The sequence below is a fragment of the Pinus tabuliformis genome, chromosome 2_2 (assembly GCF_031772625.1).
Source record: "Pinus tabuliformis cultivar Carrire ecotype Pingquan chromosome 2_2, CPIR1, whole genome shotgun sequence".
Lineage (NCBI taxonomy): Eukaryota > Viridiplantae > Streptophyta > Pinopsida > Pinales > Pinaceae > Pinus > Pinus tabuliformis.
This window is the reverse complement of record NC_142300.1, coordinates 597,663,695-597,678,351: the sequence shown is the minus strand read 5'-3', so window position 1 is coordinate 597,678,351 and position 14,657 is coordinate 597,663,695. Positions and strand designations below refer to the sequence as shown.

General features: G+C 32.9%; 1 protein-coding gene across 1 annotated transcript; it reads right to left on the bottom strand.

Moving 5' to 3' along the window:
- Positions 1 to 3,257: 3,257 nt before the first annotated feature.
- On the bottom strand, positions 3,258 to 6,674 carry LOC149194067 (uncharacterized). The gene has a single exon (XM_089404998.1). It carries the CDS (start codon positions 6,362 to 6,364, stop codon positions 3,455 to 3,457), a length of 2,910 nt encoding a protein of 969 aa, XP_089261124.1. The 5' UTR covers positions 6,365 to 6,674; the 3' UTR covers positions 3,258 to 3,454.
- Positions 6,675 to 14,657: the final 7,983 nt, after the last annotated feature.

Below are 14,657 nucleotides of genomic sequence, written 5' to 3'. Positions count from 1 at the left end.
ACTTGGGCATGTCTTCCTCAATTAAGAGGAAGAGATAGACACAACATTTTTGTCTTCACTTGGGAAGAAAGAATGGGAGGATTGGGTAATCATCTGGCATCTGATACTCTTTGAGGATGTGTAGGGCATCAAAGACAAGAGTAGGCAAGAGGACCAATATTCTTTGAGGGCAGGGAACCTAAGATAAGAATAGTTCTATAAGGTCATACTCAGTGAACACCCGGGTGGGTATGTACCTTGAGAGACAATGACTAAGGTGTCTATAAGTCAATGGTCTTGCCAACATTGTGCTCTTATCTATTGAGGGATAGAGATGTCAGTCAAGGCCTTGCTGTGGAAACAATGTTGGTCACTATGATGCTATAATAGATGGATTGCCAATCCGGTTTTTCTTACGTGAATTCTTCAAGATTGAAAAATAGCGAAACACCTTGTAATGTTATATGAATGCCTCCCTAGTTAAGAGGGAGCGTTGAAGGAAATGTAACTAGGTTCGGTCTTCATAAATGTACTTTTGATATTTGTATTTATTCAAGAAAAGAAAAATTATTTTTATAATGTGTCAATGAGTTTCTTTCTCATTGAAATAGGTCTAGCACATGTTAAAGTACTATCGGTGAGTCAAAGAGTCAAAAGAATTATGTTGAAGACCTTAAGGGCATGCTACTATAGGTATACTTATATATTAGAGTCAAAGAAGACACCTCCAAGCAAAGTCATGTCTCCTCCAAGCAAAGGCACCATAAAAGGAAGAAATCCGTAGCAAAGAAGTCAAGTCGGCCTTCAAGCCAGCCTAAAGGAGGGACAATCCTCTATATATAGAGGTTGTCCACTCCTCTAAAGACAATGCATTCATATCTATGAAATTAGTGAAGTAAGGAGGCAAGTAAAGGGTAACAAAAGGACGAGAAAAGGGTCTCCAAGGACAATGAAGAAGGAGGAAGAAACACCGAGCCTTAGAGGTTTGTTCTAGGGCTTATTATAGTCACATGTGCGAAGGAAAGAGCCTCTTCCTGCAGTCATTACAACACTACTATCATAGTCACATAACTTCGTTGGTTGGGCAATCTAAGTAGGCCTATAAGGCCTCTCACTCAAGTGAAGAAGGAGCTCTCTCAAGCGAAGAAGGAAGAGGTCAATATCACAAGGAATACAGTCACACGTGCGAAGAGAAGGAGGTTGTCTCTACTGTCATAACAACCCTCCCATTACAGTCATAAAAGTTTGTTGGTTGGTGAAGAGAAGGGATCATCATAAGGAAAGAGTCTCATCAAAGGGATCTCTTCTAGAGCAAGTGAAACAAGATCTAACAACAGTTGGAAGGAGGATGAAGTGCCAGGAAACGAAGTTTCGTGGACCAAAATGTAGAAAGGACGAAGGACTTGACTTGTGCTTGGAGGATATACTTGTCAAGGGTCTATGGTTTGGCATTGATCAATAAGAAGTTTCAATAAGAGAAATTTACCGAAGGGTTTTCCTCTCAAGAGGAGAGATTTTGGCCCTAGCAGAGAGCCAACATCTTGTGTTCTTGTTCTTATGTTTTTGGTAGCAGTTTGATGAAGCACACACACATGCCTTAATAAGAAGAAGAAAAAGATTTAGCTAACAAGAAAAAGTAAAAAGACTCCACAAATCGTTATCAAGTCAAGAAGAATCACACTACACCTAATTGCCCTTGATTCTTCAACACATTGTGCCTTCCTCTTTAATAGCCTACCATCACATTGAGGTCCTATTATAACCCTAGTTTATTAATAACAACTAAAGGAGAACCTCAAAGGCATCCATTCCTATCCTAGATTACGAATAGTTCTTCATGTGTTGGGAAAATTAATGATATTCCAAATAGCTTCTTTGGCTCTTCCTCATAATCAATATGCTCCTAGTCTTCCTCCATCTAAAGAAATCCCCACATGATGTCATATCCATATTAACACATTGATATTTATCCATGTCTTTAATCATGGTGAAACTGATATAAATCTCGATAAGTGTTTGAATTTATATAATGATTAATTGGGTAATAGTGTCATATCAATTATGCATCTAAATAGATTATAGATGAACAATTCATGAGAAGATTGTACATACTATTATGTTCAGTTTAACAATATTATGCATCTAAATAAATTATAGATGAACAATTCATGAGAAGATTGTACATACTATTATGTTCAATTTCAATTCTTAATGGTGTTAGTTATGCAATTGTATTGCATGGAAAGTTTGCAATAAAATTGTGGAATAACCATACTCACATAAGAATTTCCTTTTATTTGGAATTAAGAAAAAAGAAAGAATCATATATGTGAAATTATTAACTAAAAATAAATAAATAAATAATTTAAAAAAGATAATTTACATTAAATTTAAATATTAAATCTACACAATATTCTAATAATAAAATTGCAATCTTTAATGAAAATATTGATATTACAGTTGATTGTAATATCATACAAGTATGAAGAGAACTATGAAAATATTGATATTACAGCTGATTGTAATTTCATAGCAGTATGGAGAGAACTTTTTCCTACCCTCATTTACAACCTCCTCACCCATGATTAATCCATAAAACTACAGGGGAAATTTTAATGTTACAATTAATTATCATTTCATATAAACATCCTTTGTGAAGTGCAAAATTTTAACCCGTCATAATTTGCAATCTTCCCACCAAATACCTCTGTTACAGTAATTACAAAGAATTAAATGACACAAGGAATTTTTACAACAATTTTGAACTTTTGTTTTCTTCTTGTCATTGAGCAACAATTTTTAAAGCATGGACAGTGCTTTAGAGTGGAATTTGCAACTAGAGAATGGGAATGCCAGTCCTTGGGCAATGGCAAATTCATGATAGAAATAATTATAAAAAAAATTCAAGTGAACGATAACATATTTATCATTGCTCTTATAATATGTTTAACTCATTCATATTTTAGTGCACTGTGATAAGCTGATTTTCCAGGGGAGAAGCCTGCGGCAATAATAACCAACACGTCTTCAGTCTGGGTAGGAATGAGTGCAGAATATGTGAAGTGAGTATAGAAGCGAAGGTTTACCGTTTGATAAGAAAAAATATTTAATTTCAATTAAAGTATAACTTAATCCAGGGAATTGGGTCTTCCTTGAATAGAATATTGAATAGAATATGGAAGGCAGAAATTCAAACAAACAAGTTCAGGATATAACATTAAAAACTATTTTTTTACATCTGGAAATTTATATATTTTGTCAAATTTTACAACAGAGCAGTAACCTGACATCGGATAACCAGATATCAGCAGTGAGAAAACAATACAGTAAAATTGCATCCAGACATTTTCAATTTGGCAGATCAGCGCATGGCAAACAAGTATCCTTTTCTTCATCTTATACATTAACATTCATGTTACAATATCACCACATATGGTTCAAAGAAATTGTACATAAAGAAATTGTACATAACCAGCTATGTCTCTGAAGACATGACCCAATTCCTAGCTTTATTCCATACTATCATCACACTCATAACTCCACCAAATCCAATCCCTATACCGAGCTTCAATGCTTCCAATGAAACATGCTCTTTCACATGACTCAACCATCTTTGGCTAACACCTTTTATTGTGCTTTCCTGAGGCTGTTTCTTTCCTTTTTTGCATCTTTTGAAAGGAAAACCACATAAACACTTGTTTCTTTGAAATGAAGTAGCACTGAAAGTGTAAAACTGTGTTCCTTTTGGAATTTTCCCACAAAGGTTGTTGGATGAAACATTTAAATATGCTAGCAAGGATAGCATAGAGAGCTCTTGAGGTATCTCCCCACTGAAATTATTTTTGCTCAAGTCCAGTTGTTCCAAAGTAGATATCTTACCAAGAGATGCAGGTATTTTCCCTTCTAGATAGTTATTTGATAAATTCAACAACCTCAAGCTACTCAAATTTCCTATGCCTGGAGGTATTTCCCCCATAAGATTATTGCTAGACAAATCCAATATTGTGTTTGTAGCCAACACATATGTTATGGTATACTCAAATCCCTTGATGACAATTTCAATATCCTCATACAATGTATTACTACTGAGTTTGGAAGACCCAAGGGTTTTGAATCCCTCAAGTCTCTCTAAATTGGATGGTATGCTTCCACTAATTTTATTGTTGGACAAATCCAGCACTTGTAATTTGACAAGATTTGTGATGTTGGAAGGAATACCGCCATTAAGCTTATTATAACCAACACTTAAAACTCTCAATTTAGAGAAAGTTACAAGGTAGTTAGGTAGCTGACCGGTTAATTTATTTTTGCTTAAATCTAATAGTTGAAGTTGGGTACATTGGGCCAAAAAAGCAGGCAGAGTCCCAGAGAAGCTATTAGCATAAGCAGAGAGAACTTCCATAGAAATTGGAAATCTTATTTCTAGATTTCCACTGAGTTTGTTTTCAGACACCTTCAACCTTTGTAAAGCAGTGCATTTACTTAAAGTTGGTGGTAATTTCCCTGACAAGGAGTTCTGTTGCAATAATAAATTCCTCATAGATTTACAATTGCCTAAAGATGGAGGAATACTTCCAGTCAACTTGTTTTTGGATAAATCTAACACTTCAAATTGCACACATTGGCCAATATGATCAGGGATTGATCCCTTTAGATTGTTTTCAGATATATCTAATTGTTTAAGTGAAAGCAAATTGCCAATACTTTCAGGAATGCTCCCAGAAATATTGTTTGAATTCAAAAATAATTGTTTAAGAGAATGAAGCTTTCTGGTAATGTTCTCAGGTATTTTGCCACTTAGATTGTTTCCCCCTAAATGTAAGAGGGTCAAATCTCTCAATTTTGCAATGGCTTCAGGTATGCTATTAGTGAAGTTATTTTGACCAAGATTTAGGTAGGTGAGCTTACTCAAATTGCCAATACCTTCAGGTATGCTACCCATCATTCTATTACCACCCAGATTTAGGAGAGAGAGGGGAAGCCCAAATAAACTCGTAAACAGGGAGCCTTGAATTTCGTTTTCCCCTAAATCCAACCATATAAGATTGCTGCAGTTTCCTATCTCAGAAGGGATAAGACCTGAAATACTTCCTGGGCCATAAATGGATAGTTGACGAAGCTCTTTCAAATGACCAAATTGAGATGGGATGTTACCTGATAATGCTCGATTGTCTCCCAAAAATAAAACCTGAAGAGAAGAGCAGTTTCCTAGAGACGGAGGAATAGTGCTCTCCAACTTGTTTGATTGTAGATACAGGTACTGTAAATTTTGCAGTGAGCCCAGTTCAGCCGGAATTTTTCCACTCAAGTTGTTGTGAGAAAAAGCGATGTACCATAGCTGAGTACAATTAGCAACATCTGGAGGGATGTGACCACTTAGTGAATTGCCTTCAAAGTAGAGAACAGATAAAGTTCTGATCAGACCCAAAGCTGAAGGGATTGGACCGGTGAGATTGTTGTACCCAATGTACAACACCCGGAGAGAAGTGCAGTTGCTCAGAGAAGCTGGAATAGTTCCACTTAGTGTGTTGCCGTTCAAATACAGAAGAGATAAATTTTTGAGCAAACCCAAAACTGAAGGAATTGGCCCACTTAGATTGTTGTATCCAACGGACAACACCCGGAGGGAAGTGCAGTTGCTCAGAGAAGTTGGAATATTTCCAGTAAGACTATTGTTTGCCAAGCGGAGCTGCTCCAACTGGACTAGACGACCGAATTCTGTTGGTATACTCCCTATCAAGCTGTTTGTTGTAAGTCGGATCGATTGCAATTTTGTACAATTACTCAACCCTTTTGGAATATAACCACGGAGCAAATTAAAGCTGAGGTCCAGAACTCCCATCGCCTTTAACTGCCCAAATTCCATTGGAATTCTTCCTGTCAAATTATTCTGAGAAAGATTCAGAGTGCGTAACAATGAGAGGTTACCAAGAGATGGTGAGATGCGGCCTCGCAATCCCAACCCAGGAAGTATTACGGCAATCACTCGTTTAGTGTGCTTTCTGCAGAAAATGCCATTCCAGGAGCAGACGTTATGGGAATTTTTTGCCGTCCAGTTGAGCAACGATCTATCCGGATCCGGTGTGAGGGCATTTTTGAAGGACAAAAGGGCTTCTACATCCCTTGTATCGTCAGCATGCATGGATGATGATGATGTGAATTCATGTTGCTCCACATTGCTTTCATCTTCCTCGAAAGCAAAATCTTTGGATTGAAGAGAAGCACTTCCACCAATCATGTGGTCATAAAGATGATCATGCTGTAAAGAATGGTATGGCTTCATGGAATAACTAATAGTTACTGCAGCAACATCATCCATTGCTATTGTAATTGCCAGGCGCAGAAGCCAGACTAGTATGATCATAGACACAACACCTTTCCCCATTTTCCTCTCCTATCCCAAATCTAGCAACTTCAAAGGCTTGCCTGGAAGTTCTCTTCTTTGCAAACATACATATAAATATTGCAGGTCTTTAGTGTCATTGAAGGTTGAAAGTCTAAATACATTGTATTAAAAAGAAAGCATAAATCACTGTTTTCACGAATCGCTGATACAAAGTCATGGAGAAGTTGTGCCGTAAGTAAGTGTATTCACGGCACTTACAAAGTCTACGGAGAAGTTGTGGAAGAAAATGCCGAAAGTAATGCAGAGTAAGTTCAAATACAATATCAAAAAGAAGGCAGATATCATGGAATTCATTGGTACAAAGTCATTGAAAAATTGCGGACGCAAATGAAGGAAGTAATGCTTTTGGATTTTGTCGGCGCACCGTATTGATGCTTTTGGAAATCCAGCAGCACCAATTTGACCAATAGTGTCTTTCGTTTTCAGACAAAACCTAGTGGAGCCGGGCCTAATCGGCATTCCAGCTGGGCCTAATCGGCATTCCAGCTTGAATTTTATTAGTATGTTAAACTATTCGAGAACTGTGTGAATTCAACATAATCATTCAATATGGAATTTGTTGGAAAAGTTATATTAATTATTCAATAAGATATATTGAAAAAGAAAGTTGAGTAAATTTATTAGTTTTAAATGGAATTTGATTAGTTTAAAGTGATAACAAATTAAAGGTCCTAGAAATTTTTGTCTTAAGATGATTATATAAAATATATTATTGAAATAATGTGTGGAAAATTATTCATTTTATATGGAATTTAGTGGGAAGTCATGTTTAAGGGAATATATGGTGAAGAAAGTTCTGCAAAATTATTGATTTCATTTTAAGGAAAAAAATGGTTGGTCATTATATTGTCTAGGAAGTACATGTAAAGAAGGTGAACATTTGGTCAATACCAATATTGTCTAGGAAATTGACCAATGTTCTAGAACATTTGGGAAATGTTATGGAGACTAATTCATTATATACAAAATTAAGGGGAATTCATATCAAGTGAGACATATTCATGGAGACAATTGTGCAAACTTGTGAATTCTATTGACAAACTGGTTGGTAGTGGTATTGACTAGTATATAGAGGTGAACAAGTTGGGGAAATTAATTCTCTTTAGTTTGAAAGTGGTTGTGATGTAGGAGCATAAAGCCCCGAATCCATTTTTGTCCAAACCCAAGGGGTCTTAACATTTCCACTTGGGCGTAAAATCCCTTAGTTGTAAATTTGTGTAAATTAGGAATTTCTCATGTAAGGGCAAGTGCCCTATTTTTAGAAGTAATTTAGGTTGTTATGGTGCTTTGGTGAGTTGACATTCTTAGCCATGTGGCACATTGTAAAAGAGCCAAATAACTAGCAATTGCACCAAATGTTGCAAAGGAAACGCCGTAAGGCATCAAGTGTAGAAGAATTGTGACATATATAAGATCATTGAATATAAAAGTTAGTAAAGAAAATGCCATTCAAAGCTAGAAGATAAAGATAAATCACTTACATTATGTTAAATTTAAAAATTCTATAACCTTTCCAACATAAATTGCCTCTCAATCTTTAAAGATGCTCTTTGAAGTTCCAATAGTAAATAGTTGATAAAGAAGATGCTCTTTTTCAATATTGAACCGTCTCAATTGATCAAAAGCTTACATTCCTTTACCACTTGCTCTTAAGGTGATTAGATTTTCCTTTGTTAACTTATTTTGGGCATTTTTATTGGTTTGTGACACAAGGTTTATATTCAATAGCACTGGATGAACTAGTTTAAAGAAAATCTATGAAATAGATATATCAATAAAGCGAGTCACTTGCATAACAACTTTACATTGTTCGATAGGAAAGAAATGGATATTTTATTGAGAATTGATTAAATAAGTATTTTATCTGACATAGCAAATTTAATTCACTATTTAGAGGTACCATGGTGAAATCTTATGGTAGCATCCATTAGCGTTCCTTTATATTTATTCAGCATGATATTTTGGGAGACTTGGCTATGTATTTGACCACAAAAGGGCCTATAAATAAATGTGAAAATATTTTTATGACTCAAAAAGAAAACTATATTCCCAAAAAGTGAAAAAAGTTTGCAAAGTGTACATTTGACGTTGATATTATTTACTTCCACACAGGTTTGGTGCATATCTCTTTCTCCTCTCATAGTCATTTCTCACCATTTTTCAATATTGAACTAACTCACTTCCAAAAGATTGCAGTGTTTTACACTCTACCTACACATAATTTGATTTTGAATGTGTTGATTTCTGCATTATTGTATGTCAAGGTACAATGGAGGAGAATGATTGGTGTCATATATAAATTTCATAATTATCATTAAGTTAATCGAACAAAATGTCTGATGCATGGAAAAATATAAAAATAAAAACATAAATGCACATGTGCATTTTCGTATCTTCTAAGAAAATATTTTTTAGTTTTTGCTTCACATTGTTCAATCCACATTCTTTGGAAAAGTTATGAGCTTGCACCATGCTACATGGGGATCCATCTAAGCTAAGACAAGGGAGTCAATCTCACGAATATGCTTTGCAATTTTTTTTATTTGTAGGTTCTAATGCTCTGAAATGCCCACTCTAGGGTGGGTATATCTACTAAGAACAAACAATTGTCAAACAAAGAAATATAGATTGATTAGTGCTTCTGTAATAAGACAAGACACCTCTGCCTCATAAGAGGAATGTCTTGACATCCTCAATCTTGGCATGCATTAAACTGCATTGGGGTAGTCATGGCAGAAATCACCCCGGTAGCCTAGTTGTCTTGCTAAGCATCCCCATGAATAATAGATTGATTAGTGCTTCTGCAAGAAGACAAGACACCTCTGCCTCATAAGAGGAATGTCTTGACATCCTCAATGTTGCCATGCATTAAACTGCATGGGGGTAGTCATGCCGATAATTAATGCATTCATTGTTATGGGGTGGCAAAAATCACCCCCTAGCCTATTTGTCTTGATAAGCATCCTCGTGAGGGAATTTTTTATTAATATTATTTATTTGGGTTTTCTTTATTTCTTTTAATTTATTGGTTTATTGATTTATTTATAATTTTTATGATCATGTCTATGTGTAAGTTATAGTTTTTAAAATGTTATGATTTTTAATTTAAGAAAGGAGTATTAGTGATAGTATTTTTGTTTGATTCTATTATTGTTTTTAATATTTTGGTTTAAAATGTTTTATTTTTATTTTTTTAATTTAAAAGGTGTTATCCATAGAATATTATGGATTTACTATTCGCCAATCACTTTCAAAGTTGAGAGTCAATTTTAAGGCTACTTTCAATACTTAGTTGTAATAGTAGTGATTGTTAAAAAATTGTACTAACATTACTAATACTTTTTTATTTGTGAGTTAATTTTAAAGTTTTGTCAACAACGTTGTGAAATTATTAATGCCATTAACAATTAAATTAAATTTATTACACCAATTAAATTTAAATAACTTACATAATTGAAGTTTAAAAAATAAAATCTATGAAATAGATATATCAATAAAGCTAGTTGATGTTTTTAACAACACTATTGTTTAGATATTCATTTATAAAGAAGTAAGAAAATGGAGGAAAATAGACTTGAATAGGAGGTAATTATCAAAGGCACCAAACATGTGTTCACATGTCTTGTTGGTGGTTGTGTGAGGATCTTGAGTTGATCTAAACAACTTTACATTGTTTGATAGGAGAGAAGTAGATTCTTTTGTTGAGAATTGATTAACTAAGTATTTTAGCTAACATAGCAACTTTAATTAACTATTTAGAGGTACCATGGTGAACTCTCACGGTAGCATCCATGCGCATTCCTTTATTCTGGGAGACTTGGCTATGTATTTGACCACGAAGGGGCCTATAAATAAATGCAAAGGACTTTTTATGACCAAAAAAGAAAAAATTATTTCAAAAAAGTGAAAAAGGTTGCAAAGTGTACATTTGATACTAATATGCTAAGATTATTTCCTTCCAGGTTTAGTGCATATCTATTTCTGCTCTCATAGTCATTTTTAACCATTTTTCAATATTGAACTATCTCACTTGACCTTACATTCTACCTTCACATAATTTGATTCTAAATGTGTTGATTTCTGCATTATTGTATGTCAAGATACAATGGAGGAGAAGGATTGGTGTCATATATCTATTTCATAATTACAGTTAAGTTAATTAAACAAAATAAAATATATGATAGATGAAAAAATAAAATAAAATTGTACATGTGAATTTTTGTACCTTCTAAGCAAATAATTTTCAATTTTTGCTTTACATTGTTCAATCCACATTCTTTGGAAAAGTTACGAGCTTGCACCATTCTACATGAGGATCCATCTACAAGGGATTCAATCTCACTTATGAGCTTGCACCATTCTACATGGGGATCCATCGACAAGGGATTCAATCTCATGAATCTGCTTTGAAATTTTATTATATGTAGGTTCTAATGCTTGAAAATGCTCACATCATAGTGGATATATCTACTAAGAACAAAAAAATTTCAAACAAAGAAATATAGGTTGATTGGTGCTTCTGCAAAAAAAACACCTATGCCTCATAAGAAGAATGTCCTGACATCCTCAATCTTGGCATGCATTAAACTGCATGGGGGTAGTCATCCCACATCGATAATTAATGCATTCATTATTATGGGGTGGCAAGAATCACATCAATAATGCAATTATATTATATGTAGGCTCTAATGCTTGACAATGCCCACACCACAGTGGATATATCTACTAAGAACAAAAAATTGTCAAACAAAGAAATATAGATTGATTGGTGTGTATGCAAAAAGACATCTCTGCCTCATAAGAAGAATGTCCTAACATCCTCAATCTTGGCATGCATTAAACTGCATGGGGGCAGTCATGCCACGTTGATAATTAATGCATTCATTGTTATGGGGTGGCAAGAGTCACCCCCTAAACTGCATTCAATCTTGGCATGCATTAAACTGCATGGGGGCAGTCATGCTACGTTGATAATTAATGCATTCATTCTTATGGGGTGGCAATAATCTGCCTGATATCTTTCAATCAAGTATATTTTATAATAACAAAACATTTTTTAGTTAAAGGTCTCTTTATTGATAAGCAAATTTAAGTCATCTAAACACATTATAAGTTCACATTAACATATTTTCTTATTACAAAGGGAGTCTTTTTGTTGGCCTTCACATTTAATTGAAAAAATTAGTTTTGGTATCACTTATATTTATTGCATGATATTGATTTTGGCACATATTAACAATTAGATGAGGTGATTAAAGTTGAGAATTATTCAGCCACTCACTTGAAGTTTTAGTCCACAAATCCTTTAGGAGTTTGGGATCCTCCATGAGGAAATTCTTTGAACCTCACTTCACTCTATCATTAGTATAAAAATGAATTTGATTTCTTTCATAGAAAATATTGTTTTAGTATAAGTGGGATGTAAAAATGAATCTCATTCATTTCAGGAAAACAAATATCCGATGTCAACGATGGTGATTCTTTACTTAATATACAAGCATAAAGTGTCATTGTTTTCTAGTTATGATATTTGTTTTCTTGATGTGTTGATTCCATGTTGGGCCTACTATGGAATTTGGAGCTTAAACTGTAATGAAGTTTGATATTTTATTAGGTGTATGTAAATTTAACAGTCAAGGAAAAGTATATCCAAATTTGACGGAAGAAGTATGAAGTTTGTTATTTGTAGACTATGGTTAGTTTAGTTAATTAATCTAGAAGCTTTTAAAAATATCTTAAAAACTCCCTGTCATATTGACAAAGATTAAGATTTTACCAATTCCTCAACTAATCTAGGAGTTTTTATAAATCTCTTAATGTCAAGATCTTCCTATCATATTGACAATATAAATGAGATCGATGTCAATATGCCAGGAAGATCTAGCCATTAACATATTTTTACTGAACAATGAAGTATTTTATCAAAATGCAGGTTGGAGATATCCGATATTTCATGATTGGATTCTAAATAAAAAAAATATCACACAAACAATCTCTATTTTTATAATGAAATATTTGTCAGATAACTAAATCTCTGTGTAAAATTTAAATTGAAAAGAAAAAATAAAATAAAATAAAATAAAATAATAAAAATAAAAACAAATAAATAAATAAATAATCACACAAACAATCTCTACTTTTATAATGAAATTTGTCAGATAACTAAATCTTTGTGTAAAATTTAAACTGAAAAGAAAAAAGAAAATAAAATAATAAATAATATAAATAAATAAATAATCACACAAACAATCTCTATTTTTATAATGAAATATTTTTCAGAGAACTAAATCTCATTCTCCGTATACATTCAGTATATTCTAAATAAAAAATTATACAAAAATATTTTGATTCATAGTTAGAATTTGATGTTTGTTGTGAACATGGAATGAATTTTATTATCATAAAGGTAATTATTATGTGAATTGGTTAATTGTTAATTAGTCAGATTAGGCCAATTAAAATAACTTTACTTTAGTGTTTGGTTGAGATACATTCAATTGAATTTTATTATCATAAAGGTAATTATTATGTGAATTGGTTAATTGTCAGATTAGGTCAATTAAAATAACTTTTACTTTAGTGTTTGGTTGAGATACATTCAGTATATTTTAAATAAAAATTTATACAAAAATATTTTGATTCATAGTTAGAATTTGATGTTTGTTGTGAACATGGAATGAATTTTATTATCATAAATGTAATTATTATGTGAATTGGTAGATAACCCAACATTGAAAGTGAGCATAGGTGAAAGGGTTAAATCTTCTTGGAATTAAGAGGTTATGTGAAAATTTGTGAAAACATTTCATGGTTAAATTAACTCTACAATGTTAACTAAAATTTAAATATTTTTTTTCCAAACTAAAATTGAAATACATTTATCTATAAATTTATTATAATTTTGAAATAAATAATAATTTATAAGCTTTGAATTAGTAGAATAATTTTCTTATAATCTTTACCCAGCTAGATAACCCAACATTGAGATTGAGCATAGGTGAAAGGCTTAAATCTTCTTGGAATTAAAAGATTATGTGAAAATTTGTGAAAAAAATTCATGGTTAAATCAACTCAATGTTTCTTTTTCAACCAAGATATGAAAATAAAGGGTTAAATCTTCTTGGAATTAAGAGGTTATGTGAAAATTTGTGAAAACATTTCATGGTTAAATCAACTCTACAATGTTAACTAAAATTTAAATATTTTTTTTCCAAACTAAAATTGAAATACATTTATCTATAAATTTATTATAATTTTGAAATAAATAATAATTTATAAGCTTTGAATTAGTAGAATAATTTTCTTATAATCTTTACCTAGCTAGATAACCCAACATTGAGATTGAGCATAGGTGAAAGGCTTAAATCTTCTTGGAATTAAAAGATTATGTGAAAATTTGTGAAAAAATTCATGGTTAAATCAACTCAATGTTTCTTTTTCAACCAAGATATGAAAATAAAATGTTAAAGAAGAATAACTTGTAAAATTTCATAAATATCAAGGTAAATTTAAGATTGTGTAAATTTAGTCAGTTTTTTATTAAAATATTAGAATTGCAATTCTTCAGCGTAAAAGTTAAACTGAAAAAACTCACACAAACAAACCCTTTTCAAATTATAGCATAAACAGATATCCACGCTGTAAAGTTAAAACAGTGGGTAACAAAACCTAGAGGTGAATTATGTACATCCACAGTTTTTGCCGATAGAACACATGACTAAACAGAGCATGAGCCCAGCGGTTTAAAAAAAAGGGTGAGGCGGCTAATAAGTTTCCAAAAAAGCCAACCATCGATACAGGGCATAAATATCTCTTTTCCAAATAGATAAATATGAGAAGTAGAGTAAAAAACCGGTTTACCTCTGCTCTCTTTTAATATCTCTTTTCCAAACAGATAAATATGAAAAGTAGAATAAACAATCGGTTTACCTCCTTCCTGTTGATATATCCCCTGCCCTTCTTTCATCGACTTCAATTCTTCCGTGCCTGTTCTCTTTATTTCCAAAACTGCGAATATATTAGGTGAAATCTGCAGTTTGTTTTTGTGAAGCCCTGCCATGGGAGCAGTTCACCTCATTCATGCTCCCAGAGCGTCAATGTTGTCTGTGTTGTATTTCCGTTGAAAAACTCAGTCTTGTCCTCCATTACTGTACAAGCAGGAAATCAAGTCCCCAAAATTGAAGTAATGGGACACTCTTCGCGGCAGTGTCTGCAGACAGTGTACAATTTTCATCTCATAACAGTTGTTGCGATGAAAATCAAACCAGTGACG

Excerpts from the sequence above, each read along its gene's own strand:
- LOC149194067 (XM_089404998.1), bottom strand. The coding sequence starts at position 6,364 with ATGGGGAAAGGTGTTGTGTCTATGATCATACTAGTCTGGCTTCTGCGC.